This window comes from Saimiri boliviensis, chromosome 5 (genome assembly GCF_048565385.1).
Source record: "Saimiri boliviensis isolate mSaiBol1 chromosome 5, mSaiBol1.pri, whole genome shotgun sequence".
NCBI lineage: Eukaryota > Metazoa > Chordata > Mammalia > Primates > Cebidae > Saimiri > Saimiri boliviensis.
The window spans coordinates 61,442,767-61,462,131 of NC_133453.1; the positions used below are offsets into that span (position 1 = coordinate 61,442,767).

The following is a 19,365-nucleotide window of genomic DNA, read 5'->3' on the forward strand; positions in this document are numbered from 1 at the left end:
ACTGACTACTAACCTGGTGACTGTGCTGGGGGCAGTGTGACTGCCCTAGCTACTTCTGTGACTATTAAATAACAATGAAGCCCAAGTGTTCATGAGTAAAATGTACATTTTAAACTGTGGGTGTTCAAATGCTGGTCACTTTTGCCATAGCCTGCCACATGATTAATTTGATCTTTCCAGGGTCAGATAGTGCTGAAAGGGGAGATAGGTCAATCATTCTTAGACTTTAATACACATCCAGGGCTTATTTTCCTAAAAGGATTTATCTGTAACGCTTTTGAAATGACAACACTGAGTCATCATAAAAGATTAAATTTTACTTTGTAACCTTGTTTAGGAAGGCAAGAAATGCAGTAATACAGCTCAGAAAGACAGACATCTAACAACTAAAAGCCAGCAACTTTCAGGTTCCTGGAAAATTTCTTTTTATGAAACAACAGAGCATTCCCTAGTGAGACCCAAACAAATTAGAAAGTGAGTTACTTTGGTACATGGACCTTATCTTGTTCATCCCAGCAAACAGAACAGTGCCTGGCACATAAGAGGTATCAAAAAAATACATTTCTCAAGTGACTCAATAAATGAATGAAAGAACAAATACCCCAAAAGTGAGATATTTCAGGGATTGTTGTTGTTGTTGTTGTTTTGTTTTCTTTTCTTTGAGACAGAGTCTGGCTCTGCTGCCCAGGCTGAAGTGCAGTGGCATGAAAATGGCTCACTGTAGTCTTGACCTCCTAGGCTCAAAAGGTCCTCCCACCTCAGACTTCTCAGTAGTTAGGACTACAGAAGTGCCACCAAGCCTGGCTTATTTTTCAATTTTTTATAGAGACGAAGTCTCGCCATATTGTCTAGGCTGGTCTCAAATTCCTGGACTCAAGTAATCCTGCCTCCTTGGCCTCCCAAAGTGCTAGGATTGTAGGTGTGGGCCACCACACCCAGCAGATATTTCATATTACCCCTGAGAATACAGACATACAATATATCTTTGAGAGTATATTGTATTGATCATGCACGGAAATGATAAAAACATCTTTCCAAACACTAATTTACCCTGACAAATTATAAGCAGGAAGTGGTGAAAACACACTCCTCTGCCCAGGTCTAGTGTGCCTATAAGACAAATTATGATTCTGCAAGTCTGTAGTACTGCAATTCAATATATCTTTAAAACAAATATTGGGCAAAATGATTCATCTAGAATCTGCAGCAACGTGAAAAGTGAGTGGTTGAACATACTAACATAATCAAGCCTATTAATTATACTTTTTGAAGAAATATTTAATAAAACAATTTCTAATTGACTCACACACTTACATAACAGAGGGTAACACCTGTTGAAAAGATTCACAGGTATTCCCTTTTAAAATTCTTTTCAAAAAAACACATTCTTTTTATCTCAAACTACACAATGTTTTTGAAACTCTTACTTTCTACTCAAAACTCCTGATCTCAAGCTATCTGCCTGTCTCACCCTCCCAATGTGCTGAGACTACAGGCATGAGCCACCTGCCCAACCAACACTATCATTACACTTAAAGATTACTTAGTATCAACAGCTGCTCATCCTTTTGACCTAAGATGAGCTAAAATTAATCATCAGCATGCCATCGACCCAAATTTAAATTTTAAAAATGAAATTCTTCCCAACCAAAGATTTCATTTCCACCATGCATACTAGAAGTTAACTAAATGCCCTGAAAAGACTAAAATCTAAATCATGTGGTTAAAAGCTCAACCACTGGTTATTTAATATCATAAGAGATGAGGAAATCGCAACCACAACCAGGTTTCACCTCAACTCTCAAATTATGACTCATCTCAGTAATGGCCCAATAATTTCTCTGACATGACCTCCATGAGATGGTGCTTAGGAACATTTGCAATGAGATGACCATTTTATCTCAAAGAATAGAAGCTACTGTCTTTTTTTTTTTGAGACAGGATCTTGCTCTGTTAGCCAGGTTGGAGTGTGTGGGTACAACCATAGCTCACCAATCCTAGCTCACTGCAGCTTCCATTTCTCCAGCTGAAGCAATACTCTCGCCTCAGCCTCCTCAATAGCTAGGACTACTACAGGTGTGCACCACCACACCAAGCTAATTTTTTTTTTGGAGAGACCACGTGTCCCTATGTGGCCCAGGCTGGTCTTGAGCTCAAGCAATCCTTCCGCCTCCGTCTTCCAAAGTGCTGAGATTACTGGCGCGAAGCGCTATACTGTCTCTAACAGTTAACACTAGGCCTCAACCAAACAGTATACCTGCTCTCACAATGACCCAAATGAAAATGCCCAATAAAAATATTTGTCTAACTTTTAAATGTTTCCTGTTAAAATATGTCACTTATAGAAATAAACTGACTTTTTAGTTTGAACAAAACAAAACATCTGTGTATCACGAATGTTAAAAGCCTTTGCTGCTATAAATCTGGCTTTGGCATTCTAGTAAATCAAAAAGCAGGTGTAACTGTAGCTCAGTGCCTATGCCTTAAAAAGTTTATGTGCACATTTTGCACAAGATCAGGTGGACACAAGTTGAGAGTACCAAACAATTACTAAGGGATTCGATACTTTTGGCAGAGTAAGTGGGCAGCAAGTCACGATTTGCCTATTATGCTAGACCCCCCAAAAAGTTTACTGTTCAAATTTATTTTAAAACCAATCTGTCATTTGGTGAGATCACATGGCCTTATCATACTGAATTCCTGAAAGAATAACTGACTTGCCTTGAATGTTGGTTGCTGGCAGAGATTGGACTACAACCCAAATTTAAGGAGCTTTTAAATAAGCCAGACTGCCAATGTCACGGAAAGGGGCCCTTTCCTGCTGTTCTCTCATTTGTACAAAAACATTTAAACCTTCAAAGTTCTTCCTTCGAATCCACTTCAAAGGTGAAAGTGACTTGCCTGCTTCCCTTCTGTGTACTGGCACTTTCTTCCACTATTTCTCACACCGTTAACAGAATTCCCAAACGTAAGGATACTTCACTGACAATCCCTAAGAAAATATTATCTGGGGACAGCTTCCAAAATCATGCTAGGTAAGCTAGAACAACCTCAACAAGAGAACTTTTTAAATAAAACGTTGTTACGAAAATTAAAAGAAATCCAGAAAAAAAGTTCTTAAAATCAAATCTTGATTTTAAAGGGTCCATTCCAGTCCAATACTCCGCAACTCGGTTATTAACAAAATGTTCTTAAAGTATGAATACAACGTGTGAATAAGGACGGAGATCGTAACAACACAAGTAGGGCGAGCGAGAATTGTTCCAGTGGCTACAGAAGGCAAAGATTAGTATTATTACGCTAGCAAAGAAGAGGCAGGTGCACTCCCCACCCACTAGAAGTTGCGCAGTCTCAAACACTCCCCTGAAGCGGCCAGAAGGACTCGACAAGCCCCGGAATCGAGTAGAGTGAATTCACTCTGAGGGTCCGCGAGGCCAGGCAGAGGCAGAGGCGCCCCGGACCCGCCCTCTCCACAGCCTCCTGCTTAAGCCGGTCCTAGCCCTCCGCCTCTCCCCGCTTCTCCCACCGCGCGAGCCCACATACCTGTGAGATAGTTGGTCCACTTGTACAGAACCCCCTCCATGCTTCAGAGCCCCACACCGCACATCCTCTCGGCCCGGCGCCGGCCGCGGTGACTGGGTAGGCGCGGGGCCCGGGGAAGCCCCTCCCGGCCCGCCCGGTACCTCTCCCCCGGCGCCAGCCGCAGGCACGAAGCCGCCCCCTGCTCGCGCGCGCCGCCGGGACGTGGCGGCCCTTAGAGGCTGGGACGGCGGTTGCCGCTTGGAGCTCGCGGGCCGCGAGGCGCGGGCCTGGACATCCCTGGGTAAGCCTCGGCGGCGCTGGCCGCCGCAGCGGCAAAAATGCGACCGCAACCGGCTTCCTACTCGCGCTTCCGCGGCTAGGCTGCTCCCTCACGCGCCCCGGCGCTGCCTCCTCCTCGCCTGCCTGCCTTCCCCCCGGGCTCCCAGTTTGTTTTCATTGACCCCGACGTCGCATTCACTTCCTGGATGAAAGGGGCCGGATCGTCCCGGGAAACCCCTCCCCGGCGGCGGGGCTGAAGGAGCGGGCGCGGCCTGCGGCCTCGCCGCTTAGCTCAAGGCTGCGCGAGGAGGGCGGTCCGGCGCGTCGCACCGTCGGCCTCCCAATCAGGGCCGCCTTACTCCTCCCTCGGGCCAGTAGCCAACGGCCCCGAGGCTCCCCAGTCTTCCGCTTGGCTGCCAAGGCCCAGGCCGACCGCCCCCGGGGCCGAGGCCTTCGAGTTCCGCTGCGCGCGCAGCCCCCGGGCCCACCCGAGGAGGAGTTCCCCGCGCACTCATCCCGCGGGCACTTTGTTCTCTCGGGTTTTCCTGTAACTAAGCCTCAGGTCCTTTGGCGGATTATTTCGTCTTCAAAAATAAATAAACGCCTTCTTATTTCTGTTTGCTTCGTATTTTCCTCACACTCAGGGGGACTGAAATCTCCTAGGAAGGCAATGTGCAGGAGTCGGGGTCCTCTCACAAGGAACAGCGATAGCCCCCAAGGAACTGTCATCACGCCGTCATTAACCTTGGATAGCCACAGTTTTATTTAGAATATAAGACATGGAACTCGACTTTGGGATTTTATTCTAGAAATGAGGACTTTCCCCTAGTTTTTGTGATATTTAAAACTCCTGCTTGGACGCAATAGTCATCTTGCATAATCTACAGTAATTTTAAAGGTTTATGGAACTTTGCAAACTTCAAGCAAAGCGCATGAATCAGTCTCGGTGCTGCAGCTTTTCTTCGCATCACTGAGGCAGCATAGCAGCTCTGCTCCCAGAACCTAATCCAGGCGAATCAGAAGGCCTTTGCAGGTTTTCTGGTTTGGGTAGTCTTTGGGTGTTCACTTGGAAATAAGGTGACTTGATGGATGGATATGTAATAAATCGAATATAGTTACATGATAGGCTCTAAGTGGTGAGTGTACGAGTGTTTACTGAAATATTCAACTTTTCTGTGTATTTTAAAGGTTTTCATATTAAAATAGGGGTGGGTGGAGTTGTCACAGATTTGGCCAAATCCCTGCTGCGTATTAGCTGTGAGACTAGGACAAAACGTCCAATACTCAAGTTTTCTTGACTGATGTGTAAAATGAAGTATCCCATGGGATTGGTACAAAAAAGTCGAAAGAGCCTTTCCCGCGCTACCAGAGACCCTCGAATCGAGGGCGACCCCGAGTGGCGGGGGAAAGAAATGCAAGCCAGCGGCGGACGCTGAATCGTGGAGGTCGGCTCTCGGGAGCGCCGGCAGCCAGGCGGAGGGGCTGCGGCACCGCGGGTTCGTCGCGTCTGGCCAATCAGCCTGAAACCTCGGAATGCAAGACTCCGACCCGAGAACGCGCTTCAAGGACACCCCAGAAGCACCCAGAAAGCCACCGCCAGCCTATTTTTTACTCTCCTCTTCCATCATGCCTCTCCCTCACCCTAGTATTTGTTCGTTCCCTAAGGGTCTAGGAAGCCTTTTTCTTCCAGAAATGACAACCATATTCTCTGACTCTACGACATCCCAGGCTGTTTATTTCGTCTTATGCCAATTTCATTTTAGAAAATCCAAACGTTGTCACCCAACCCTGAGGAAACCGGCTGCAAAATATGCGGGTTTAGCGAGAAGAAGCGCAACGACTATGCTGGGCGATCTCAGACTGAGGCCAGCCAGCCCCAGGGCCTAGAAACAGCGTTAACCGCGCTGAGCGCGCAGCGAGAGAAGGGGGCGGGGCCGCGTCCGTGGCCCCGCCCCGGCCCTTTGTGACGCCGGACAACGCCTGCCACGCGTCGGAGCTCGCCGCGGTACAGCCACCGGGCGCGAGTGACACGCGGGAGGGAGCGCGGTGTTCTGCTGGAGCTGATGCCGGAAACCATGCATTTCTTATTTAGATTAATTGTTTTCTTTTATCTGTGGGGGCTTTTTACTGCTCAGAGACAAAAGATAGAGGGGAGCACCGAAGAAGTGAAAATAGAAGTTTTGCATCGTCCAGAAAACTGCTCTAAGACGAGCAAGAAGGGAGACCTACTAAATGCCCATTATGACGGCTACCTGGCTAAAGACGGCTCGAAATTCTACTGCAGGTAGGAAATGCTGCGAGCTCCCCCTGCATCCAGTCGTACACAATCTTGCCTGCCTCCACCAAGCAGAAGCCTCATTGGTTGGTTGGTTGGGGTTTTACTTTTTAATAGTTAAAGTTGAGCCCTTTATTCATAGAAAAAAATCACATTACATGGCAGTAGTTCTTTAACAAACTGAATATTTCTGATTAAAAGGTATTGAAAATGTTGGTCCAATAAATCAAAAATGCAATACATCCACACACACACACACCAACCACCACCATTACCCTTGGGACCTCCAGAATTAAATCCAGGTTCTGCCTGTAAGGATGTCACATTTTTCCTTTGCCAGTAAGTATTGAGTCTTTACGGAGGAATACATAGAATAAAGAGATTTAATTCTGGCCTTTAGAAGCACAATTTCTATAGGTCGTGGCCACTTTCTAACTATCAAGAAGCGACTACAACGATGACCTCCCTGGTGACTTCTGGTGGGCCCTGCTCCCCCATTCCACCTGGTGCCTACTCTGATTTAATTACTCAGAGGGAGAACCTTTTCTTCACCCAAAGATAGGACTGGGAAAGATAGTTCCATCCATTTAGAAGAGAATTTTAATAAGAATTTATACAATTTTGTAATTTAATATTATATTAGAATTTAATAAGAATATACTAAATTATATTATTGGAATTTAGTAAGAAAATATACCATTTTAAATTACTACTAAAATGACTTTTTAAAGCTAAACCTGCCCCATCATTTTTTGCAACAAACTCAGAGAAGTTAAATGAGTTCTTTGTACAAGCCACGCAGCTAGTTAGGGGCTGGAGACCCATTAAAAGGTTAACTGTTGAATACCAAGATTAGCTGGGCATGGTTGTTCGCTGTAGTCCCAACTACTCGGGAGCCTGAGGCAGGAGAATTGCTTGAACCCGGGAGGCAGAGATTGCGGTGAGCCAAGATCACTGCACTCCAGCCTGGCGACAGAGTGAGACAATGTCTCAAAAAAAAAAAAAAAAAAAAAAAAAAGTTAACTGTTGAATAGTTTTTCTAAAGATAACAATTTTTAAAAATGAGATGGCTCTTAATGATTAGCTTTGGGCAAATCATACATCTTTCTGGTGATTATAGGGAAGTTTGAGTCAAATACCCCATTAAGGGATTTAGAAAGAGTGCTCATATGGGAATGATGGTTAGAGAGGACTTCAGTTTTAAACGCCCAGCTGTGTTTTCAAGTTTGATTTCTTGAAATCAGTTTACTTAAGTATTGTTTTTTATTATAGCCGGACACAAAATGAAGGCCATCCCAAATGGTTTGTTCTTGGTGTTGGGCAAGTCATAAAAGGCCTAGACATTGCTATGATGGATATGTGCCCTGGAGAAAAGCGAAAAGTAGTTATACCACCTTCGTTTGCATATGGAAAGGAAGGCTATGGTAAGATGTTTAATTTTAATTTCTTGTTGGAGTTATATTTAAAAAATAATTCATAGGTTTCTGGGTATATATGTCTGAAAGAATTGAAAGCACAGTCTCAAAGAAATATTGGTACAGCTATGCTCATAGCAGCCATGTACAATAGCCAAAAGATAGAAGCAACCCACATGTCCACAGATAGAGGAATGAATAAACAAAATGAATATATGCATATATGGAAGCCAGGCACAGTGGCTCATGCCTGTAATCCCAACACTCTGAGAGGCCAAGGTGGATAGGATCGCTTGAGGACAGGACCAGGATGAGCAACACCAAGACCCTGCTCTACAAAAAAATAAAATAAAATGAAGTGGAATATTACTCAGCCTTAAAAAGGAAGAAAATTTTGAGACATGCACCAACATGTATCAACTTTAAGGACATTATGCCAAATGAAATAAACCAGTCACAAAAAGACAAATACTGTATAATTCCACTTATATGAGGTACCTAGAGTAGTCAAATTAGTAGAGACAAAGTAGAAGGGTGATTGCTAAAGGCTGAAGTGAGAGGGAAAACGGGAAGTGTTGACCAATGGGTATAGAGTTTCAGTTTTGGAGATTGGATGCATGGCAGTGTAAGCATACCTTACTGAACAGTACACTTGAAAATCGTTGTGATGGTAAATTTTATGTTATGTATATTTTACCACAATTAAAAACAAAAAAGTAAAATAAATAAAAATAAAAAGATGAAATAAGGAACTATAGAGCCCAATGACCTTCAGCTATATCTAGTTCAGTCCAGTCCCCTCTTTTTGCTTTTAAACATAACATGACATCGTTGGAATATAGATCTCTGGCCAGAGTTCTTTCTTCTACATTGTGGCAACATCACGATGATTGTATATATTCTATAAGCTCTACCTTAGGCATTTTTATTTGTTTTCAGCATATGTTATTATTACATATATGTTTATAACACAGACCTTAGGTAAGCAGTACCCAAGTTAAATTTGTAAAACTCAGAAATCAGAACATGTGGGCTTAGAGTAAAAGGGCAGCAATGGCACATTGTAAAAGGAATATCTGAGATATAGTAATCTGTCAGTCACTATTACCCCAATACAGGACAAGCTTTCAAATGTGCAAGAAATGATCTTATTTGTTCAGTATCTTGCCTATTTTTAAAAATCCTAGAGCAAAAAGATCTGAAAACCTAGATAAAGCAAATAAATGGGAAAATACTTGTAACATGTATGAAAACTTACTAACCAATAATGAAAAGGATATATCCCTAGAAATGAGCCAAATTCATAAATAAGCAGCCCACTAACAAAAAACTACAAATGGCCTTTAAGTGTATGAGAATACCTACTTTTCTTTATAATTAAAGATAAGTTAAAACAAAAATGAGACACCATATTTCACTCGTTAGATTTCCAAAGACAAAAACAACTTGGCAAAAGCATGGAAAAACCAGCACCACTGCTGGGAATGTAAATCATTCAACCTCTCTAACAATTGTCATCAAAAGTGAAAATACAGGCCAGGCATGGTGGCTCACACCTGTAATCCCAGCACTTTGGGAGGCTGAGGTAGGCGGATCACTTGAGGTTGGGAGCTCAAGAGCAGTCCGGCCAACATGGTGAAACCTTGTTTCTACTAAAAATAGAAACATTGGATGGGTGTGGTGAAGTGCACCTGTACTCCCAGCTCCTCCGGAAGCTGAGACAAGAATCCCTTGAACCCGGGAGGCAGAAGTTGCAGTGAGCCGAGATTGGGCTACTGCACTCCAGCCTGAGCGACAGAGCAAGACTCCATCAAGAAAAAAATATGGAAATGAACATATCTTCTTATCCAGTTCCATTTCCAGAAATGTGCACAAAGGTATATGTAAAAGAAAATTCACTGCAGGCATTTTGGGGGGAGAAGGTAGCAAAAGGCTGGAGAAACCACCTGCCTATCCATCAATAGGAAATTAGTTAAATAAATTTTAGTATATCTATACAATGAAGTACTGTGCGGCCAGTAAAAAGAATGAAATAGAGCTAAGCTTATTAATATGTTAAAAATAAAGTAGAGGCCAGGCATGGTGGCTTCATGCATATAATCCCAGCACTTTGAAAGGCTAAGGTGGGAGGATCACTTGAGCCCAGGAGTCTGAAAGCAGCCTGGGCAGTGTAGGGAGATCCCATCTTTACAAAAAATTAAAAAGTTAGCCAGGAGTGGTGGTATCTGCCTGTGGTCACAGCTACTCCGGGTGCTGAGATGGGAGGATCCCTTGAGCCCGAGAGGTTGAGGCTGCAGTGAGCTGTGATCTGTCTTGCCACTGCACTCCAATCTGGGCAGCAGAGCAAGACCCTTTCAAAAAAAAAAAAAAAAAGTGAACTAGACTATATTCCACTTTGGGGATATATATTGCACATCCATGCCAGACTTTGTTCTAGGCACTCGGCATAAAGCAGTGGCCAAAGTAGACACTACTCCCAATCCTCTATAAGCTTGTATTTTAGAGGAAGAGTTTCACATATGCATTTATCTACACAGAATACATCTGGGAGAATATGCAGTCATCTGATAACATTAAGTGTTCCTGGGAAGGAGGCCTCTGGGTCAAGGATGAGAAGATTTCTTTTCACTCTAACATTTTGTACCATTTGAAATTTTTATCGTGCATGTATTGATTTTTCCAAAATTAAAATTTTAAATTACAAAAATTAAGTGTAGCAGAATAGAGAAGAAAAATTTTAAAGCAGGCAGGGAGGATGGGCAGCCTGACAGGCACCTTGCATGCTTAGTTAGGTCGTGCTCCCGGTTGCTGCTTGAAGGCTATACGGAAAGAATCTCTGCCTCCTTATCCTATTTAGAGCCACTGCTAACTCCACCTATTTGAAATAGTACAGTTAAATTTTCCAAAATGAGATATTGACATTGCTCCCAAATATGGAAGTGGCATGCCTTGTTTGAGGCAGTTGTCTTAGTCATTAAGAGTTATTTCATTAGGAGAAATACCGAATGTAGGTGATGGGGGGATGGATGCAGCAAACCACCATGGCATGTGTATACCTATGTAACAATCCTGCACGATCTGCACATGTACCCCAGAACTTAAAGTATCTTTTAAAAAAAAGTTATTTCCAGCAAAATGGGGGCATTAGTGTCCCACATTGGATTGGGGGGAGGTCAGTGCTGCAAGTCGGACCCAGTCAGGCTTAAAACTCCTAAAGAGACAATTTCCAGATAACTTCAGCTTTATTTTTAATGCTTTTTGCCAATAATTTGATCCCATCAGAATAGCTTCCATGGCACCATAATTTATATATCCTGTTTTTATTTGTATAGGAACCTGGGGAAAAGAGAAAGAAAATTGAAAATAAATTAAGTTCAATGCAATAGTTGTGCTAAAAATGTTGTCAAAAGTTGAGACCACTTCTAGGCAAAATGACGTAGGCAAAGTTTGCCTTTCAGTCTCTTCTTCATTTTCAAAGTTTTCCTTTCTGTCTTGTGTTGTGTCATCAGATGCCTCCACATTCTGCCTACCACCAGAGCACGCACTCTCCCTTCTAGAGCAGGCGTCCCCAAACTACGCATGCGGCCCCCTGAGGCCATTTATCCGGCCCCCCGTCGCACTTCAGGAAGGGGCACCTCTTTCATTGGTGGTCAGTGAGAGGAGCACAGTATGTGGCGGCCCTCCAGCGGTCTGAGGGACAGTGAACTGGCCCCCTGTGTAAAAAGTTTGGGGACGCCTCTCCTAGAGCAACCACATCTGTCATCATCAGGTGCTCATGCAGCGTTTACTACCATCAGGCAAAGGATTACTTAGCTTATCCTTTGCATAAACTAATTTATGCTTAGATATGAATGACTACCCAGGCTGCCTAAGCTCTTAATAAATCAGAAACTTGCTGCAGAGATATAGAAGTTTGACATGAAACAAGTTCATATTCAATTGGAGGTATCTCTAACAAACAAAGTGATAAAGTTACTAGTAATACCACCAGCACCCTCATTTTACAGGTAAGGAAACTGAAGCCCAGGAAGTGTGGTAATTGGACCATAGTGAATACTGGCCTTGCCTGCATTACAATACCTTAGATTACATTATTTTAAAAGTTGCAGTGTAGATCTTAAGTAACTGTTTAACAGACAAATTCTTGATTAAGTAACTTTTAAAAGTAATTTTTTATTAAGACCTAACATTAGCTGTAACTTTATTTTAGGTAGTACTTGAAGAAGTGTTTCTTCTACTTGAAGAAGTCTTTCTTCGGCAATATATCCTTGTCTCATGTCACAGAGCACCCCCGCATGTCTTGAAATGCATGTGACTTTTTAGTGCTTAAATAACAATATATGCGGTATGTATATGTTCTTTACCTTAACTTCTACTTCTTTGATCTGCTTTTCTAAACATCAGTAGCTCTGTAGCAAATGCATATTTTTCTCTTTTTTATACTTTAGTTTGTTATTTACAAGAAAAAGAATTGGTAATATATATATATTAAAAATATATATATTAAAATGTGTATATATATATATACATATACATATATATATATATATTTTTTTTTTTTTTTTTCTGAGACGTAATCTCACTCTGTCGTCCAGGCTGGAGTGCAGTGGTGCAATCTTGGCTCACTGCAGCCTCTACCTCCCGGGTTCAAGCAATTCTGCCTCAGCCTCTGAGTAGCTGGGATGACAGGCACATGCCACAGCTAGTTTTTGTATTTTTAGTAGATACAGGGTTTTACCATATTGGCCAGGCTGGTCTTAAACTCCTGGCCTCAGGTGATTGACCCATTTCAGCCTCCCAAAGTGCTGGGATTGCAGGGGTGAACCACTGCACCTGGCCAATATTTTCTATGTTTACAGCAAAATTGTTCAGAAACTGCATATGTACCTATGATATTTTTTCTTAAGAAATTTGAATTTGTATTTTGGGCTGGGTGCAGTGGCTCACGCCTGTAATCCTAGCACTTTGGGAGGCCGAAGCAGGTGGAAAACCTCATATCTACTAAAAATACAAGAAATAGCTGGATGTGGTGGTACACACCTGTATTTCCCAGCTACTCGAAAGGCTGAGACAGGAGAATCACTTGAACTCAGGAGGTGGAGGTTGCAGTGAGTCGAGATCGTGCCACTGTACTAAAGCCTGGGCAACAGAGCAGATTCTGTCCCAAAAAGTAAATAAATAAATTTGAATTTGTGTTTTGAATTTGCCTTGAACTATTGTCAGGAGTAACTGACAATAACTATTGTCATTTTATAAAATGATCATTGACTCAATCTCTAGCATTCTACTTTAAAGTCAGGTAATATATGGTGCATTAGGTGAGTATTTTTACATTAGTCATATGATGCATGGGTAAATCTTTCTATGTTCTGTTTGAAAACTACTAATCTGCTATTCTTTTTGGCTATAACTCACAAACTCTTTTCTCTTTAGACTATTTAAAGACTTCAGCAAGATTGCTTCACTTTTTTATTAAAGAAATTGCTGTTTCCTTCCAAGCACAAACATTTTAAAAATAAGTGATATGGGTCATTCATTTGGCAAATATTGGACTGCCTATAACACATCAGGCACTGTGTGGGACACTGGCAACATACTGATGACACAAGCTACCAGCTGCCCCTTAGCAAGTCATTTCTGCAGGTCATTTTTATGAAATGTTTATCTAAAGTAGCTCATAACTTACTAAAACCGCCTGTGACATCATGGCCTGGCACGGTGGCTCATGCCTATAATCCCAGCACTTTGGGAGGCCTAGCCGGTGGATCATTTGAGGTCAGGAGTTTGAGACCAGCCTGGCCAATGTGGTGAAACCCCGTCCCTACTAAACCCCATCCCTTTTAAAAGTAAAACCCTGTCCCTACTATTAGCCAGGCATGGTGGTAGGCACCTGTAATCTCAGCTACTCGGGAGGCTGGGGCAGGAGAAATGCTTGAACCCAGGAGGCAGAAGTTACATTAAGCCAAGATCACACCATTGCACTCCAGCCTGGGCAACAGAGGAAGACTAGTGTCTCAAAAAAAAAATCTGTGACATCAGCTAATAGCTTAACTTAATTAAAGAGAGCTATTCTGGCCAGGTGCAGTGGCTCACATCTGTAATCCTACCACTTTGGGAGGCCGAGGCAGCAGATCACCTGAGCTTAGGAGTCCAACACCAGCCTGGCCAATGTGGCAAACCCTGTCCTTACTAGTAATACAGTGCCTGGTATGCACCTGTAATTCTAGCTACTCAGGAGGCTCAGGCAGGAGAATGGCTTGAACCTGGGAGACAGAGGCTGCAGTGAGCAGAGATAGCACCACTGTACTCTAGCCTAGGAGACAGAGTGAGACTCTATCTCAAAAAAATAAATAAATAAAAATATAAAAATAAAGAGAGGTATTCAACTTAATGCTTAAAAATGTGTATTGTGATTAGAAATTTCGTTGTAAAATTGTTACTGAATTTTTCTCTTATTTTTAATTCTTTTTTTTTTTTTTAATAGAGACAGGGGTCTCACTACGTTGCCCAGGTTGGTCTTGAACTCAAGTGATCCTCCTGTCTCAGTCTCTCAAAATGCTGGGATTACACACACGAGCCACCATGCCTGGCCTGTTACTGGATTTTTCTATCATTGTACTTATTTTTTAATTCTATAGAAAATTTGAAAGACAAATATATTGATACATATGTTTTATTTATGCTTCCAAATAACTAAACAAAATCATTTTCTAGAAGAGTACTCATCTATGCTTTGAAACTTGACTGCCCATGCATCTCCATAGGAGAGTACGGTTGTCCCTTAGAACCTGTTAGAGATTGGTTCCAAGACCTTCTCATGGATTCCAAAATCCACAGAAGCTCAAGCCCCTGATATAAAATGGCATCATATTTGCATTTAACCTCTGCACATCTTCCCATATACTTTAAATTATCTCTAGGTTACTTACAATATCTAATACAATGTAAATGTTATATAAAAGGTTATTATCTTGGTTAGGAAATAATGACAAGAAAAAAGTCTGCACAAGTTTATTACAGACACAACTCTCCTTTTTTTGTATGAATATTTTCAAGCCAAGACTGGTGAATCCACAGATGCAGAACCCACAGATGTGGAGAGTCCTATCCATGTATTAATAAAAACTTTATGATTCATACTTAAATTAAGCAAGAAATAATGGTCCTATAGGTCCTTTGAATTGACTTGGTTTAGAAACATATGGAAAAAAATATTCCTAAAAAAGTATTTATAAAAAAATAAAAACAAAAAGAAAACTATTGAAAAGGCAAAAAAAAAAGTCATAAAAGAGAGGAGAAAAAAATAAATTTTTAAATAGATAGCAATTCTTATCAATATGAAATAATATAATATGGTTATGGCAGTTTATGAATAAATATTTGAAACATATCTTCATGTAAGTTAAACTGTTGAAATTTATACCCTTAGCAGAAGGCAAGATTCCTCCGGACGCTACACTGATTTTTGAGATTGAACTTTATGCTGTGACCAAAGGACCACGGAGCATTGAGACATTTAAACAGATAGACATGGATAATGACAGGCAACTCTCTAAAGCCGAGGTAATTCAAACCAATTTCATGTGTAAAGTCTAATTTTTTAAATCACAGTTTAAATATATGTGTTACAACTATTATTTTTAGGTCTAGCTAACATGGGCTCTGATCACTGCTTTTATAGATCAGGTCACCAAAAAAAAAAAAAAAAAAAAAAAAAAATCTAAGCTTTTTCAGTATAAACCTTGTGAGTCATCCTGTTCAATTGCCTTTCTACCTGCAAGAGAGTCATTAAAATCTTGAATTATTTGTCTCTACAGTGCTCTTCCAGTTTCTAGACTACACTAGCGTATCTTTTTTTCAGGCAGCACTGTAAGAATTTGTAACAGGGCAAATAATTCACACCTCATAGGATTATGAGGAGGACATGGGATTATGAAAAGAGCTAGCAAGGATCTGAATTGAGTGAGCTAGAAAGTTGGTAAACAGGAGCAAGGAGTTTAGCCAGCTAGCTTCTGTATCTCAGTCTTGTAATAAAGATCTTATAATAATAACGATAATTGTGCTGGGAGCATGGCTCATGCCTATAATCTCAACACTTTGGAAGGCCAAGGTGGGAGGATTGCTTGAGCCCAGGAGTTTAAGACCAGCCGGGGCAATATAGGGAGACCCCCATCTCTATAAAAAATTCAATAAAATTAGCCAGGCATGGTGGTGCATACCTATAGTCACAGCTACTCAGGAGGCTGAGGTAGGAGGATCGCTTGGGCCCTACTGTACTCCAGCCTGGAAGATAGACTGAGACCTTGTCTCCAAAAAACAAAAGGTAATAATAGATAACTTTTATTTTGTACTTTTAGTACCAGTTACTACTTATAAGCACATAGGTATGTGAACTTATCAAATCTTCATGATAGTTTATGGAGTAGAGACTATTGTCATAATCTCCACTTTGTAAATGGGGAAAATGACACTCAGGTTAGCTAGCCAAAAATATCGTAGTAGTAAGGGGCAAAACCAGGATTATAACCTGGACTATCTGGCTTCATGACTGTGTTCTTACATTTTAATTTTTTGAATTTTTCTCAGAGACAGGGTCTTGCTCTGTTGCCCATGCCAGGAAGCAGTATGAATACTTCTCAGTAAGACATTAGAGGATCTTAAGTTATTTTCTGGAAAATAAAAATAGACACAATCCAAAATAGTAATCTACTTAGCTACAATTTTTCCAGTTCTCTGTGTGATAACAGCTGCTTTATCGCCAGATGGACGAGAAAGATTTTCACTCACTTGAATAACAATAGCTATTTTTCATTGATAGCCATAATCATTATTCTAGTCCTCACGTCAGTCCTAAAATATAGCTACTTACTTACCTCCTTTTACAGAGGACAAAACTGAGGTTCAGAGAGGTTAATTTGCACAAGAACACACAGCAAATCTAAGGCAAAGGCTGAATTTGAAACATGAACTTAAAAAAAAAAAATTTTATTCCTATCAGAAAGATTAAGTAAACTATTTCATCAGTGTGCAGGAAGGAACATTTAAAAAAGAAAAAGGGGCTGAGCGCAGTAGCTCACGCTTGTAATCCCAGCACTTTGGGAGGCTGAGGCAGGCGGATCACCTGAGGTCAGGAGTTCGAGACCAACCTGACCAACATGGTGAAACCCCATCTCTACTAAAAATACAAAAATTAGCTGTGCATAGTGGTGGGTGCCTGTAATCCCAGCTACTCAGGAGACTGAGGCTGAATCACTTGAATCCGGGAGGCAGAGGTTGCAGTGAGCTGAGATTGCACCATTGCACTCCAGCCATGGTGCAATCTGTCACCCAGAATGGGTGACAGAATCAGATTTAGTCTCAAAACAACAACAAAAAAGAAAAAAATATTTCTTGAATATTTTAGGTAGAAATTTTTAGGGAGAAATACAATATTTTATTAAATTAACAAGTGGAATTTAATAAATAGTGTGGAATCCATTACTAGCAAAATTAAGGTCACATTCTTAACTGTCTCTTTGTACCTCTGTTCTATAGTATACTGGAAAAGGAGTCGAGTGAAATGAAAAAAATAATTCACTAACTTAGAAACTGAGAAATATTTGAAGCTATTGAAAATGATTTATACCACATAGGATTGCTAAGCTCCAGCTGGAAGAAAAAAATGTGTCTCGCTCATGTAGGACCGAAGTCCCATTTGAGAACAGTTGGTGTATCCTTTATTAAGGTCCACTGACTGCTCTAAAAAAAAATCTACTTGCAATGGGTTGACCCTAAGATATGTATTGCTAAAAACCTCTCAAAGTCTAGCTTTCAAAAATACTCTTGCCTCTGTAATGCCAGCCTTACTAAACATTACCTCCAGATGATTGTGCATTGTGTTCTTTAGTTATTATAAGGATTAGTGCTTTCCAATGGAAATATAATTTAGTTACACATATAATTATAAATTTTTTATAGGCACATCTTAAAAGGTAAAAAGATATCAGTGAAATTGATTTTAATGATATATCTTCACTCAATATATCCAGTATATTGCTATTTCACTATGAGATCAATGTAAAAGTTTCCAATAAGATATACTTCTGAAATCTTCAAAATCTGTTATATATTTTACATTTATAGTAACATATCTCAATATGATCTAGCCATATTTCAAGTGCTTATTAATTACATGTGGCTAGTGGCTACTATATTGGCCAATGCTTTTTTTTTTTCATTCTGTCACCCAGTCTGGAGTGCAGTGTTGCAATCTCAACTCACTGCAAACTCCACCTCCTGGTTCAAGCAATTCTCCTGCCTCAGCCTCCTGAGTAGCTGGGATTACAAGTGCCAGCCACAGTGCCCAGCTAATTTTTTTTTTTTTTGAGACAAAGTTTCACTCTTGTTGCCCAGGCTGGAGTGCAATGGCGCAATCTCAGCTCACCACAACCTCCGCCTCCCGGTTCAAGAGAATCTCCTGCCTCAGCTTATCAGGCAGCTGGGATTACAAGTGTATGCCACGACACCTGGCTAATTTTGTATTTTTAGTAGAGATGGGGTTTCTCCATGTTAGTCAAGCTGGTCTCAAACTCCCAGCCTCAGGTGATCTGCCTGCCTCAACCTCCCAAAATGCCAGGATTACAGGAGTGAGCTAACACGCCCGGCTGGACAATATTTTTAAAGTGTGTTTGCATAGAGAAATGTTATATTACATAGAGAATTAGTGAATACTTCAGGATTCCATTCTTTATTTGATATATTAGAGAGATTAATATAGTTATGTAGACTTGGAGGAGAGCTATAGAAGCATAGAAAAACTTAAAACACTAAATTTTATTTCTAAACCCATGGTTGGGTTTTATTGATTATACAACATATTTATTAGTTTTAGAGATTACCGAAATGCCAGTTTGGGTTTCATTCACTAATGGCAGTCATGAGTGATTTTCCTTTGATAAAATGAACAGCACGGATTATTAGAAAGCATTTAATTTCAACAAAATTCATTTTAAATATCAATCTTTGAGTATGTACCACTAACCATCTATCATCTCAAGGAAAACTAATTTGAAGACCTGTTTCTCTCCAAAACATTGCTTCAAAGAGTAAGAAAAATAAAACCTCAAATAGGTTTCAAAATGTTGCATCATTTACTATAAGTCATCTTGGATATGAGTGTCATTATTATAAACATTCCTCAAAGCTACTGGAAATTTACTGTGATACCGTTTAATTAAAGGAATGTTATTTTGGCCTTCCAGATAAATCTCTACTTGCAAAGGGATTTTGAAAAAGATAAGAAGCCACGTGACAAGTCATATCAGGATGCAGTTTTAGAAGATATTTTTAAGAAGAATGACCATGATGGTGATGGCTTCATTTCACCCAAGGAATACAATGTGTACCAACACGATGAACTATAGCATATTTGTATTTCTAGATTTTTCAGCTATTTACTGTACTTTATGTATGAAACAAAGTCACTTTTCTCCAAGTTGTATTTTCTGTTTTTCCCCTATGAGATCTTTTGATACCCCCAATACATATGATTTTGGTATAATAAATGTGAAGCTGTTTTTGCAAACTTGCAGGAATAGTATGATTGTGTTTCCTATTGCTTTATTCTGTAAACAAGAATTATAGCAACATGAAACAGACCCCTATGTCCTAGTGGGCATTTTTTCCCTTCAGGGTGTAGGAGAACATGTATAATATGTCAGAAACTGCAAGCTCTTCCCAACTTTAACCTTGCCAGCATGTGTAAACATGTTATATCCAATTGTTTTATGTATTTTAAAAGCTAAAGTGCTTCATATTTTTAAAATAGTCAGTAAGGACCCAGGAAGTAGCATTTCACTTGTTTATACATTTTATTTATTTATTTATTTATTTATT

At 40.6% G+C, this 19,365-nt stretch overlaps 2 protein-coding genes across 6 annotated transcripts in view; one reads left to right on the forward strand and one right to left on the reverse strand.

Annotated features, from left to right (window-relative positions):
• The window catches only part of PLEKHA3 (pleckstrin homology domain containing A3), a 49,122-nt gene extending 45,079 nt beyond the window's left edge, over positions 1-4,043 (reverse strand). For both annotated transcript variants that reach the window (XR_012517697.1, XM_074399408.1), the window contains exon 1: positions 3,544-4,043. Coding sequence is in view for 1 of the 2 variants with exons in the window: in XM_074399408.1 (XP_074255509.1) it covers positions 3,544-3,583 (40 nt within the window). In the remaining variant the exon portion in view is untranslated. The remainder of the gene's footprint in view (positions 1-3,543) is intronic.
• Positions 4,044-5,766: 1,723 nt separating this feature from the next.
• FKBP7 (FKBP prolyl isomerase 7) lies at positions 5,767-19,052 on the forward strand. 4 transcript variants are annotated; one of them, XR_012517698.1, is made up of 4 exons: positions 5,767-6,085; positions 7,349-7,500; positions 11,702-11,836; positions 14,921-15,005. XR_012517698.1 is itself a non-coding variant. In XM_003921818.4 (4 exons), exons 1-4 carry the CDS (start codon positions 5,865-5,867, stop codon positions 18,891-18,893), a joined length of 669 nt encoding a protein of 222 aa, XP_003921867.1. In that variant the 5' UTR covers positions 5,767-5,864; the 3' UTR covers positions 18,894-19,052. The 4 variants fall into 4 exon arrangements, 2 of the variants coding, with proteins under 2 accessions (XP_003921867.1, XP_010349923.1); XR_012517699.1 differs by having other exon boundaries at positions 14,924-14,990; XM_003921818.4 differs by lacking the exon at positions 11,702-11,836 and adding an exon at positions 18,732-19,052 and having other exon boundaries at positions 14,921-15,054.
• The last annotated feature ends 313 nt before the right edge of the window (positions 19,053-19,365 follow it).

Excerpts from the sequence above, each read along its gene's own strand:
- FKBP7 (XM_003921818.4), top strand. The coding sequence starts at position 5,865 with ATGCCGGAAACCATGCATTTCTTATTTAGATTAATTGTTTTCTTTTAT. Across the intron at positions 6,086-7,348 it reads GGCTCGAAATTCTACTGCAG|CCGGACACAAAATGAAGGCC; the intron begins GTAGGAAATGCT and ends TTTTTATTATAG. Across the intron at positions 7,501-14,920 it reads ATATGGAAAGGAAGGCTATG|CAGAAGGCAAGATTCCTCCG; the intron begins GTAAGATGTTTA and ends TTATACCCTTAG.